This window comes from Micromesistius poutassou (genome assembly GCF_964030765.1).
Source record: "Micromesistius poutassou genome assembly, chromosome: 17".
In the NCBI taxonomy this organism is placed as follows: domain Eukaryota; kingdom Metazoa; phylum Chordata; class Actinopteri; order Gadiformes; family Gadidae; genus Micromesistius; species Micromesistius poutassou.
In genome coordinates, this window is record NC_140287.1 from 13,235,214 (window position 1) to 13,247,781 (window position 12,568).

At 44.3% G+C, this 12,568-nt stretch overlaps 1 protein-coding gene across 1 annotated transcript in view; it reads right to left on the reverse strand.

The window, feature by feature from the left end:
* Nucleotides 1–12,568, reverse strand: part of dph6 (diphthamine biosynthesis 6) — a 57,154-nt gene that overhangs the window by 43,526 nt on the left and 1,060 nt on the right. The window contains exon 3 of the mRNA XM_084481772.1: nt 11,126–11,310. Within this exon, the coding sequence (XP_084337898.1) occupies nt 11,126–11,310 (185 nt within the window). The remainder of the gene's footprint in view (nt 1–11,125; nt 11,311–12,568) is intronic.

A 12,568-nucleotide genomic window follows, 5' to 3' on the forward strand; every position in this document is an offset into this window, starting at 1 on the left:
ACTCTATTCCAAGGTAGCGCATAGTGTGTGATATATTTTAATTATATATATATATATATATATATATATATACATGCGTCTTGCTGGTGGGGTGGAAGGGGAGTGTAGTTTAAATGTATTTGCAGCCGGAGACGCACCCCCCCCCCCCCCCCCCCCTCGGTCAAGATTTGTATTTCTTGCCCCGGAGATACGAATACGGAAATCACGAGAGAACAAAAGTGTCTCTCGCGTGCGACTGTGACTATTAGATCAACTCAACTCCGGGGTTTTAGAGACAATTACGCCTCACACTCTGTCTGGGTAATATCCAACAGACAAAGCCATTAACGGCAACCAGGGCAATTAGAAACCCATAAAATATTAAAAATTCAATATTCATATTCACGTTGAATACATCAGAGGCCTCATTAGACCTCTCTCAATGGCTGTCACAATGAAGTCTTAATTATACACCCTAACAATGCGGGGCGACGTTTTGGAGAAGAAAGAAAAAAAAACAGTATCGCTCCCACTCCATCCAGTTCTTATTACCTACTTCTGCTGCAGCGGCTGACCTGAACGCCGCTGGATAACGCAAAGAAAGCCAGATCGTCCCTTCCTACGTTATAAAGTCAACCCTTTTTATACATCTAATCCAAAGTTGTTGACATGCTTTCCATCAAATTATTGCCCTTCCTGTGTATATGGCGTGCCTGAGCTTGATGGCCGGGAAGGCAGGCCTGAGAAATTAATTAAAGTGCTCTGAATGACAGTTTGCTCAAGGGCATCGCGGGGTAAAAGTCACGCTTTCTTCATGGCCGTCGTTGTTGTTCTCCTCGTCATATCCACACCTCTTTTAACCTCCCCCCCCCACCCCCCCACCGCTCTAACATATCCTCGCCCCCTCTCAGTTCTCTCCATCCCTCTCTTCCATCAAGTGAGTGACTGGACGCGACGTGGTTTTAAAGTCGCCTCTGCATTACATCTACTGAGGGCGGGCCATAATCTAATAGCATTGTTCTCTCCTGCTCTCCCCCTTCCCCACCCCCTCTCTCTCTCTCTTACCCTCCACGGTGTATACATGCGGGGGGATTGGCAGACCTTGATGTAATGGTACATGTTGATGTGGTGGAAGTGCCGAGAACGTCCCCCCCCCCCCCCCCCCCGAGAAGGGGGTCAAGCAATTGTGTGTAATGTAACGGGGAGCATGTAGTAGGGGGTGTCCTGACAACTGGCTTAGGGTGGTGGCTGGATGAAACACTGGATATTAATGTTCGATCAACCCCCCTAACCCCCATCCACCCGCACCCCATTAACGTTATTCCAGTTCTCAGTGTGGACAAACGTTCTTCAAGGTGACTCTCAGGATGGTTCACCCAGAGACTCTCAGGGTGGTTCACCCAGAGAGACAGATACCCGGATGGGAGTGGATGATGGTGAGAATGAGAGTGGTGAATGAGAGTGGTGACCCGGCATGACCCCTTAGAAGAAAGGCTGTTTTAGAGTAAACACCGCAGACGATGTTCTCATGCACACGCAAGGTATCAGTGTGAGTAAAAGCCACGTATGGACATCCCGGCTCCAACTTGAAAAACAACAAGAAGATTGTTGTTTTCTTACAATCTTTCCTCAACTCGATCCCTTCAAAATTTTTGCAAAGCCGTCAACTTGAAGCAGCTGTCGATTGACGGGTTTTTCTTCTTCGGAATTTCGAGTACCGGCTGGAGTGATGACTCACCGGGCATCACTCCGCAACCGCATGAAGAGTGAGTGGGAGGTGGGGAACCAACGAGAACAAACAAACTCTTCGCCAAGACCTTCTGCTTTGAAAACATTCAAAATGTCCAGACCGGTTCCTGAGATGACACAACTTTGAGTGAATCAGAGATGGGGGGGGGGGGGGGGGAGAGAGAGAGAGAGAGAGAGAGAGAGAGAGAGAGGATGGTGAAATCTGCTCTCCTCAGCTGGGAACTAGGACCTCCACGCAAGTGTGAGGAGATGTAGAAGAGGTAACTACAATAGCCCCAATTGCATCATCAACACGTTTCAAGTCATGTGACGTCCGTGAAGTCTGAGAACCTTGACGAGTGACGAAATTACTCAGTACCGTTGCGGGCATGACTCCAGCGAGCGAGCGAGAGAGGAAAAAGCAGGGAGGTTGGAGATTCTTCATCCATCACCAGACTCTTACTGTTGACGGGCATGAGAATATAAAGCTTTGATGTGTTTTTTCAAATAGACACACATATAGCATACCATGCACGCACATCCACACACAGATGGACACACTTTGGCTGTGGTGTGGACAGTGATGCCTTTGCAGTGATAGAGGAGGTCTATGGGGCATCGGGGCCTGGGCATAAACATGCCACACCGTGCAGCTGGAAAACCTAGAAATTCATCAGTGTTAGAAAAAGAGGGCAGATTAATGTTTCACGAGCGTCGTCCTCGCTGATATATATGGTTACACAAACATAGGCCCAGTCATCAGGGCGAGGAGAGGGGAGGAGAGAGAGGGAGGCCAAGGCAAGCACAAAGCCATGGTTTGAGCCGGGCCAAGGACAAGGAGGCTTTCCATATCAACAGGCATGGAAAACTCAATGCTGGGAAGCAGCAGGGAGACATAGGGAGGTCTATCAATGTGTGTTCATGAATACCAGCAATTCAAGCAGAAGGCAATATTTATTGCTTGGCCCGTGAAAAAAAGACATCCACCCCCATTGCCACATAAAAGAAGGACTGTTTCTACTTTTAACAGATTATCAATTGCTCCTTTAAGGCTCAGAGGATTACCGGCTTAAAGGTTTTTTAAGTTGACGTTAATAGTTCCGTTTTTGTAGTCATTATATTGGCGAGGCGTTCGAATGAATCAAGGGACTTTCAAAGTTTGATTTCCACTGAGAATAAGACTGATACTGACCTATAGTCTATAACCATGCTTAGCGAATAGGCTATACCAATAAGGAAAAGCGTGCAGGGGAAATGTAAACATAAGTTGTATATCACAACGAAAGCAACCCTTTTCAGTAGATTGATAAAATTCATATGATCCACGTAAAACCACTGTTTCAAAAACCAAAAGCACATACTCAAACCCCCCCTCCCCCCCTGCACATGCACACACACACACAATACACACACAGTCGGGCACAAAACGACATGAGAACGTACACATATGCGCTAAGAAATGTAAATGTTTTCCCGGTGAGGTCAGGATCCAGACCCTCAGCATTTCTGGCCTCACCAGTCTTTCATTCTCCAAAGACCAAACAGACAGCCCCCCCCCCCCCACCCCCCGCCCCCCAAAATAGCCCTTTTTCTTCCCCCTGCCCCCCTCTCCTCACTGCCTGTCCAGGGAGACTGGAGGGAAATATAGTGGCAATGATTTTACACTCTCTCCAGACTCCAGACAGTGTTTTTCTACGGCCGGTTATGACTTTAGCTGCAGGAGGTGATGGGGGCCCTACCACAAATATTTCTCAAAGGGAATGCGCTACAATACAGAGCATAAAAGACCCTCTTAATTTCAGAGTAGATGGGCCGAGGGCGCTGACTGATTTAGAGCGGCCCTTTATCCTTCTGGTCGGAGGGGAACAGTGATGCACTATTGGGCCTGGCTGATGGGGAGCAGGGTCCCTCTCTGGGGGTTGGGAGGTCAGCCGTGGAACCCAGGGGTGTTAAGGGGTTGCTTTTACATCTCTGGGACAAGCGTGTTTTGAGGCAACAGTAGGTTAGATTCAATCGTTTTTTTATGTACTTACGTTATGTACTTACTTTACACTTTCGGTTTATTCAGGAAAGTATAACCATAAATATCCAATGTACAATGAAGATGGAGAAATTATATTAATGAGTTATTAGAGTGCCAATCCTGAAGAGTTTCAGGTAATAAATGTATGCAAGTCACAATCGAAAGAGGAAACACAATGGTTATTAACATATTTCCCACGGATGAAAGCCCTTGCATTTGCAGTATTATGAATGTTCCAAGCGTGTTCGGTGTTGATGGCTATACCGTTCACCAGATCTTTGTGAACAACTACCATTATTATCATTATTAAAGATATAATTAATAATGAAGATATAAGCATGAACAATAGACAGCATATTCAAATGAGGAAATAAGCTAATTTAATTAGCCTGAAAATATTGTGCTGGGTATCCAAAGAATTTTTATTAATTTAACTTTTATTTCATTTATTTCATATGTATTTATTTGATTTTGATGCACTCCAGCACAATGACATCAAACATGAAGGTGATTCTAGCGAAACACAATCAACAGCTTTCCATTAAAGGTAACGGTGGCTATATACAACATAAGCCAATTGCTCAAATCACCAAGACCCAGACACATTCATCCAGCATCAGAAGGATGAAAATAAAAAAAGGAAAAAACATTTTCTTTATTGCAACAATGTTCAACCAAGCAATTTTACTGGCTCATGCCCTTGGCGAGGCTAGATAACGCTATCTGCTTCCATCATCGCTAAACAAGATTGAGCAAAGTACATTAAGCAGAAAAATGCAAACAAATTACAAAGGCTTGGGGCTAGGGCTCTTTATCTAATGTTTGTGGGGGGACTGTTAGAGTCAGTTGGAGGGAAATGGGGCCTGCGTCTAATAGATCCTGTCCCGCCACTTCCACACAGCGAGAGAACAATGTACAGCGCCATTATCTCCGCACTAATGCTATCCTTCCTCATGTACAAAACAAGCCCCGCCATCCCAGGCCCACCGCCACCGACCCGACCAACATAAATACGAGCCGTGGCAGACCAAAGGAAAAGACAACAATGGCTATCACGCAGGCAGACAGACAGACAGACTGACGCTCACACACGTGCGTGCACACGCACAGACACACACACACTGACTGTTTTCTAGAATTAAACATTTGGCGTCAAATCCTACAAAAAAAAACGATCTTAACTTTTTTTTCTTTTCGGCCGAGCCATTCTAATCTATTGCCTCGAAACTAGGTCTTTGCAACAGATCTTAATGATATCTTAGATGACTCTCAGCACTGTAACGGCGTCAACAACAAGCTTACATTACCTTTGCTATCGATCGGCTTGCCTAACAGTCCCTGTGACCCCCAGAGGTCATGATTTATGTATTAAGCATGCTTTTTAAAGAAATCCATTTTTCCCTTTAAACCCCCAATGTACGTCTAATTCGGCACCATGCCGGTAATCAAAGAAGGGTTGTGTGTTTGATTTTCACCCTCCTCCCTCCTCCTTTCCTTCTCTCCTTCCTTTCTTCACACCCCTGCTCAGCGACCTGTCTCCCAACACCTCCGCTCTCTCTAATCAATAGTGTGATGCTCCTTGTTTGACCCGAGAACTCCTCTCGTCTGTCTGCCTCCTCCTCCTCGCTGCTCCTCTCGAGGCCTCTGTTTATATCCCTCAATGGACTGCGCTGTCCCGCCTCTCTCTTCCCTCACAGCGGGGGTCCCCCCTCCATGAAAACACCCCTACCTACAACAACGCCAGGCTCAAGGAGGTTCCAGGTAGTGTGACATCAACCAAAATGGAGGGGTGCTGATTTAGGATGGAGGAGGAGGAGGAGGAGATGGAGGAGTAGGAAGAGAAGAAAGGAAAGAGAAGGGGTGAAACAGAGAATTAGATTTTAAAAAAGGAAACGTTTGAACTTGTGGACAAACTGACTCTCCAACCTCAGAGGGCCCCATTTTAGTCTACTGTAGTCGATAACAGAAAAGAGGGAGAGGGCCAATGATAAGTGGGGAGGTGTGTGTGTGTGTGTGTGTGTGTGTGTGTGTGTGTGTGTGTGTGTGTGTTTCAGGAAGAGGCATTATCTCCATAAAAAAACAAGGCATTTAAACGCACAATAAAAGGGAATACTGTCATCTGTATAGGCCAAGGGAACGAAGTGTGTCTCATCCGTTTCCCTCTTCGGAGTAAAGAATACATAAAAAAAATGGCTTCATAAAAAGGGTCGAGGTTGCTGCTGTCTATTGACCCCAGATATAATTCACAGGAAAAAAAAAAATTCATAGACCAATGGTTTTCAGGAAAGCTCGGATAAATTACAGGAGAGGAAACATGATTTGAGCGTAACATTTTCATCTAGCTTCGGAGCCCGGTCGCAGTCTGACAGAAATGTCACTGTGCTGCTAATTAGCGCTTGTACAAAATGTGTTTGCGTGGATATCATCTATTGTCATCTTATCGTTCTAATGATCTCTTAAATGTCTTTGTCTTTATTCATCCCCATCATCGTCTTTATCAGACAAAAAAGTTGCTTCGCTTCTCCAAACCACCAATATTTAAAAAATATATATCATGTGACAATATCCACCAATTATGGCTCCATCACTGCTATAATCATCCATAACAATCCTTGCTATAGATAATCTAACTGATGCTCACCCTAAGATTGAAGGTGATTTATTTATTTTTAGTTCAAGTTTGTATATTTTTAGAATGTGCAGGGGTGCCAACTCAGAGGGGTTTTCATAGTCTAGTGGTTGGGGTGTTGAAAAGATTCTTCTCGTCTATCTTACAAAATATATATAACTAAGTCACTTGGATAAACCTTACATAAATACAGGATGACATGGTAAACCGTTAACCACGGTGTAGTTTGGAAGTTGGGATTGACAGAGATTTGATATGGGGACAGAGGAAGACAAAGACGGAATGAGCTCTCTCCTGTACAGTGTTGAAAGGCAGAGAGCCAGGAGAAAAAAATAAGAATAAGAGGGAGAGAAAGAGAGAGAGAGAGAAAGAGAGAGAGGAGGGGGGGGGGGGGTCAGGAAGTAGGAGTGGGGGTGGGGGGGGAAGGAGAGGTGACCACTGCTACAACACTGTGTGCACGCACCGCCGGAAAGAGATAGGCCTGTTATCATGTAACAGAGACCCTGCTGACCTGACCTTCATCACACACACACACACACAGGCGCGCGCGCACACACACACACACACACACACACACCGGCAGGGTCACCAGGCATAAAGAGCCACTGTGTTGGGTCACAGAACACAGAGATAGAGGGAGACGGAGAGAGGGACAGAGAGGGGTGGATGGGGGAGAATGGGGGGGCGGAGGACTTGAGGGATGTGAGATGACTAATATGAGGGGTTCTGCAGGCCTGCAGGGAGACTGGCGTTACAGCCAGGGGTGACTGACACTGCAGATCTATATCACACATCAAGGCAGATTACAGCAGAGAGAGGAGCAGAGAGGAGCTTCGGCCATGCGGGCACGCTACTGACACACGGCAAAGGTATCCATGTTTAAAATAAAATACCCTACTATGGCTACTGGATATGGACAGATTCTATTGAGTCAATTGCTATCTCACTATTATTTCACTGACTGAGCACATTCATTGCATAATACATAAAAATATATATAATCTGAAACAAATTAAATTGAGTAAAATTGCTTAAAAATAACTTGAAATGTTGCACCGTGAGTAAAAATTAACTGTAATATGAACATTAACATAAACACGAAACATAATTTGTCATAAAGAAGATCCACCTCCACAGTTCCATTGCATTCTTTTTCTATATTCAAACTTGGCGCAGAGTATGCAGACATATTCATCATAATACAGTCACAACTAAATCCAACCAAAAGCGATTTCTCATCCTCATCGTCTCTTTGCCGCTGACTAAACTGTTATTTCAACTGCTCAAAGGGCCGGTTCAAAGATCAGAACCTCTCAGGATGGGACAGGGTATGCTATGTCTCGCGTGTCTCTCAGGTTACACTTCAAAGGACCCCGCCAGTGATGAGAGTGAGGGGCCAATGATAGGGCCACAATGTCACTCTGTCATTACCGCTACGGCGGGAGAAGGGGACGGACAGATGGATTATCTTTTTTCCAATCATAATTGCTCAACGTTTTTCTCTATTTCTCTTTTTACAATGGTTGGGGGGAGGGGGAGGGGGGCGATTATCTTCCTTTGAAACCTTTGTGTGGCTCCAAAACATTTGATTTGGAGATGAACCGTGAGGGGCTAGAGGAAGTTTGTCATTTTGTGAATCACCCATAGATGGCACTGTTGACTCATGTAAGAAGCCTGTTGTCAAACTGGGAAAGTTGGAACGCAAGCATATCAACTGAAACTCATCAACTTTAAAGCAAGGAGGGAAAATGCTTTCATCTATGTTCAAGTGTCATTTGCCAAATATAATCTTCTAATTAATTTCAACTGCTAGAAAGTGCTTTCAAAATATCACACTTTCTAAACAGAGCTGTTTTTTTCTTTCCTCTGTGCTAAAACTGTTCTTTTCCAGTGAGGCTGGTTTAAAAGCTAATTATCAGAAGAGGATGTTTTTTACATGTCTCTACGTCTCTCATCCTCCATTTCCCCTGCAACAATCAACACACTTCAAGGGGAATTAATACCAGCGCAGTTTTATCAAGGGAGATGTGGACACAAGGTTGAAAAGTGTTAAACCTAAATATAAGTATTGCCAACCTGTAACCTGTCTTATTGACATGTTATATGCTTGTATAGAGGAGTGTGCGTTGTGTTTACTGGCCCTGGTGAGTAATCTTCATCCTCATTAATAGTAAAAAAAAAAAAAAAATTCTAACATTTTATAATGAGCTCATCAACGAGAAGGACACTCTGAACTCAAAGTAACACGAGTAACACAAGTGTCTGAAAGTACCAGGTCAGAAAGTTTACGTTTATTTTTATAATTTTCTTTGCAACAAAGAGAGAGAAAGAGAGACCCATCAAAAAGTGTATGCAACAGCAATGGGAGAGAAAGACAAGTGAAAAGTGAGTAAGAAAAAAAGAGGGCGTGAGTGGGAAAAAAGAGGGAAAGCGAGAGAAAAAGCATGGGAGAAAGAGAAGGAGAGAGAGAAAGACAGAGACAGAGAGAGAGAGAGAGAGAGAAAGAGAGAGGGAGACGGAGAGAGAGGAAGCCAGTTGTTTATCGTGGAGGTCTGTTTATGACGATGAGAGAGGTAAAACAGAGAGAGGACTGTAGGTCTGTTGGCCCCTGTGGGCCCCGTGGGACCCTTGATGCCCTGCCCTTTGGCCTTCAGAAGAGCAAGGTCACACCAGAGAGGCCCTGGAAATGGGAAATTAGCGGCCCCTCTGCAATCAGAGGAGCCAGCTCTGACCACTGAGCACAGAGCAGGCCCGATGCATCGCTACGCAGACAGAATGTAAAATAGGACCTATTCACATTTCCGTCACACACACACAACTTTGAACATCAACGTTTTTTTTCCGACAATACCAACCACTGTGGTGGTGTGTTTACACGCTCAGAGGCAAATAAGTGCCTTCTCACGTAGGGGGGTCTTTCCCGTGCCGGTACACTGTGTGCAGCGGCGGAGATCTGGATGGAAGATGACAAAGGGAGAGAGGATGTGAGAGAGAGGGTGAGGATAAGCCCTCAGGCAGGCTGACTGGCCCTTGCCACTCAGGGCAGTGTGTGTGCGCGCCGTGGACACGTCAAGGGGTAGTGGGGGGGCCACAGAGGAGCCCAAGGCCTTGAATCAAACCGCCACACGTACAGACCTGGAGAGGGAAGGGCCGACGCGCCTCCAAACCCCCGTCTACCACATGTCAAGCAAACTCCAATCTCCACCAACAATGCCGTAACAAGGTCCTTGGAACAAGGGGTCTGTGGGGGTAGGGGGGTAGATGGGGGGGGGGGGGGGGGGGGGTGTTAAGTTTGGTTCAAACCCCTACAACCCTAGCCATCTGTTTGGCCTGACAGCAGTAAGATCAGTAAGTGTGTGTGTGTGTGTGTGTGTATGTATGTATGTATGTGTGTCCAGGTATAGCTTTCTCACGGCTGCAGGCGGTGGAGGTAGGCTGTGCTGGCGGTAGGTTTAGTGCGCGAACCTGAAGAACAAAACCAGACAGAGACGGACGACCTCCTAGTGCCAGATTATACCACTGGGGCCACATGCATAATTTGGCAACCAAATTAATGTTTTTTTTTTTTTTCTGGCAATAGGGGGGTATTTGATGAAATATTCATTTGGCAATTATTTTCCACATTTGATCTTCTGTCACCCGAAAGAAAAATAAATAATAAAACCGTATTCTGCAAATGGAGTTTATGAAGGGCACTTGCAAAGGGCATACAATTTTAACTAACTGATTTAACATTGACACACAGTGTTCACATATTGCGCTGAAAAAGGGCACTTGTTCATCTTTGAAAGTGAAACTTGAAAAACATTTAACAAGACAAACTAAATGCAATGGTAGGGCCTTGCGTTCTCCTGGGGAGAGGTGGGTGGGTGGGTGGGTGGGTGGTGGCAGTGGGGTAGGTTGCACCCTACATTAGGCACTCTGTTTGGCTGGTTTTACTGCAGGGTCAAGACCCAGCCAGACAAGGCCAGCCTCCCTGACAAAATCCTGGTGGGCTAAGTGATTCAGAATCCACAGAGAAATGCCTGCGAAGCATCTCAACCCTGTGACATGTGTCATGTAGCCTTGGTCGGGATAAAAGCTTTAGTACTCTACTACCTTGTTCGTCCCCCCACCCATACCAACACATATACACACACACACACACACACAGGGCACAACCATGTAATTAATAGCCAAAATAGACATACTGTTTTTTTTACGTACCATTTTTGCCACTAAGAAGATCAATGAACTATTAATGTGTGCTTAGGCCAAAAGCTTTCATGTTTGAGAAATAATGTATTACATCCTTAAATATATAATCATTATCTTGACTATGATGCGTGATCCCTTGTATTGACAAAAATATTCATGATTAATAAATGTTTGTGCTAATTTAATACTTTTAGTGTTATCCTTGGAAAACAGCGTGGCGGTTATTCTGAATATAAGCAAGGAATTGGATTCACACTAGACAATATGGAATAATGTGTATTCAAAATCATTAATTCACAAATGATGGTACTACATTACATATCACACGATCAAATGATGACAATATTTGAGCTTTAGGTATGGTAAGGTTAGGTATGGCATGATATGATATAGGTATGGTAAAATAATAAACTAAATGTACTAAATAGTAAACTAAGGAATTCTCAGGACATGCAGCAAAGCAAACTTTAAGAATCACCTGATGAATTGATCGTCATGCCATCAATTTCACTTATCAATTTCCAAATCAATAAGCCTTCTCTAATAGCTAGCTGTGAACACTGGCGTACCTTGACCAGGTGCAGCAGCTGGAAGAGGTCCTCCACTTCATCTCCCTCTGTCTGGTTGTAGTCCCTGCCGATGGCCAGGCTGGAGCCCTGGATGGTGCGTCTGTACAGGGGCAGATCCATAGCCTCTGCATACAGGTCTATGGCCTGGTGTCCCACTGTCTGGTACATGTAGCTGTCCAACTCATCTAAAAGAGGAAGGAAAAGAACATGGTCTTGGTCTATACCAGCTTTATTACATTGATTTGGATATATATTGTTTGTTATGTAGAGTGGTGGTCACATTGCTTGACACCAATGCTGAAAGGTTCTGGAACAAACCGAACTGTCCACAGCCTATCTGACGTAGGCATCCTTAAGAAAGATTCCTCACCCCTACTTGCTCCTGAGTCACACCTAACAACAATTCGATGTAAGATGCCTTGAATGAAAGCTAAATGATAAATTCATCAAAAAGATGTAATCTCGAAGATCTCCATTTCATTCTCTATGACGATAGGCGGTAATTGTTGGTGTTTTTGAACTTCACTTCCATGACTTCCCAGAGATCCATTTAGTGTTGCCTGTGTGACGTCAGTCAGCAGGCAGTTGGCCCTTTTCCACACCTACCTAACACCAGTACATATTAACACAAAAAGGCGATACCTATAAGACCTATTATTTACTGAATATAAAAGTAATGGCATGTACGTAGTCATTCATTGTCTACCTTTTGGCTAACTTATTCCAGTCATTATAATATATTTATGAACTTGATAGCAATTTAGATAACGGTCACATTAGTTAGCTACATTGTAACGTTACAAGTAGTGTTCCAATGACAAGCGGTGAATAGCTCAGCCTTCTCTCTTTGACGGAATTACTACTGCTTGGGGATGGAAAACGTGGAAAACTACCTGTGCCCCTCTTTATGATCCACAGACACCCAGTTCGGCACATTCATAATACTACAAATCAGTAACCCAGCAATTTTTGTGTTACCTAATTCAGTGATTGACCGTGACTTAAAGGTACGGTATGAAAAAATGACAATTTTTTGAGAGTTTAAAATGGGTAGTCCAAACACAGAATATAGGAGAAGGTTGTCACCGCCCTTGGCTCGTGTTTGTTCAGTTTGAGGACACTTAACGAACATGTGCAAACACACACATTATATTTTGGGACCGGAGTAATTATTCTATTTTGACAATGACAATTTACCAGCTCATGCGGCATCCATCTCGGGATCCTTCTGGGCTCTCCATCTTTCAAATGCAACTCAAAGATTTACCAATGTTTCAGCATGGCTCTGGTCATGGAGCTTTTTTGAACAAAAGGACAGAGCATTTCTTGTTGGATATAATCTAGTACAATCTCAGTTGATCCAGTTGGTTGGTTGCTTGTGTGATGGAAAATCTGTATGTTGTTGAGTTTTTAATAAGTTAAGCTTTGTTTTCTTCAGGTGGT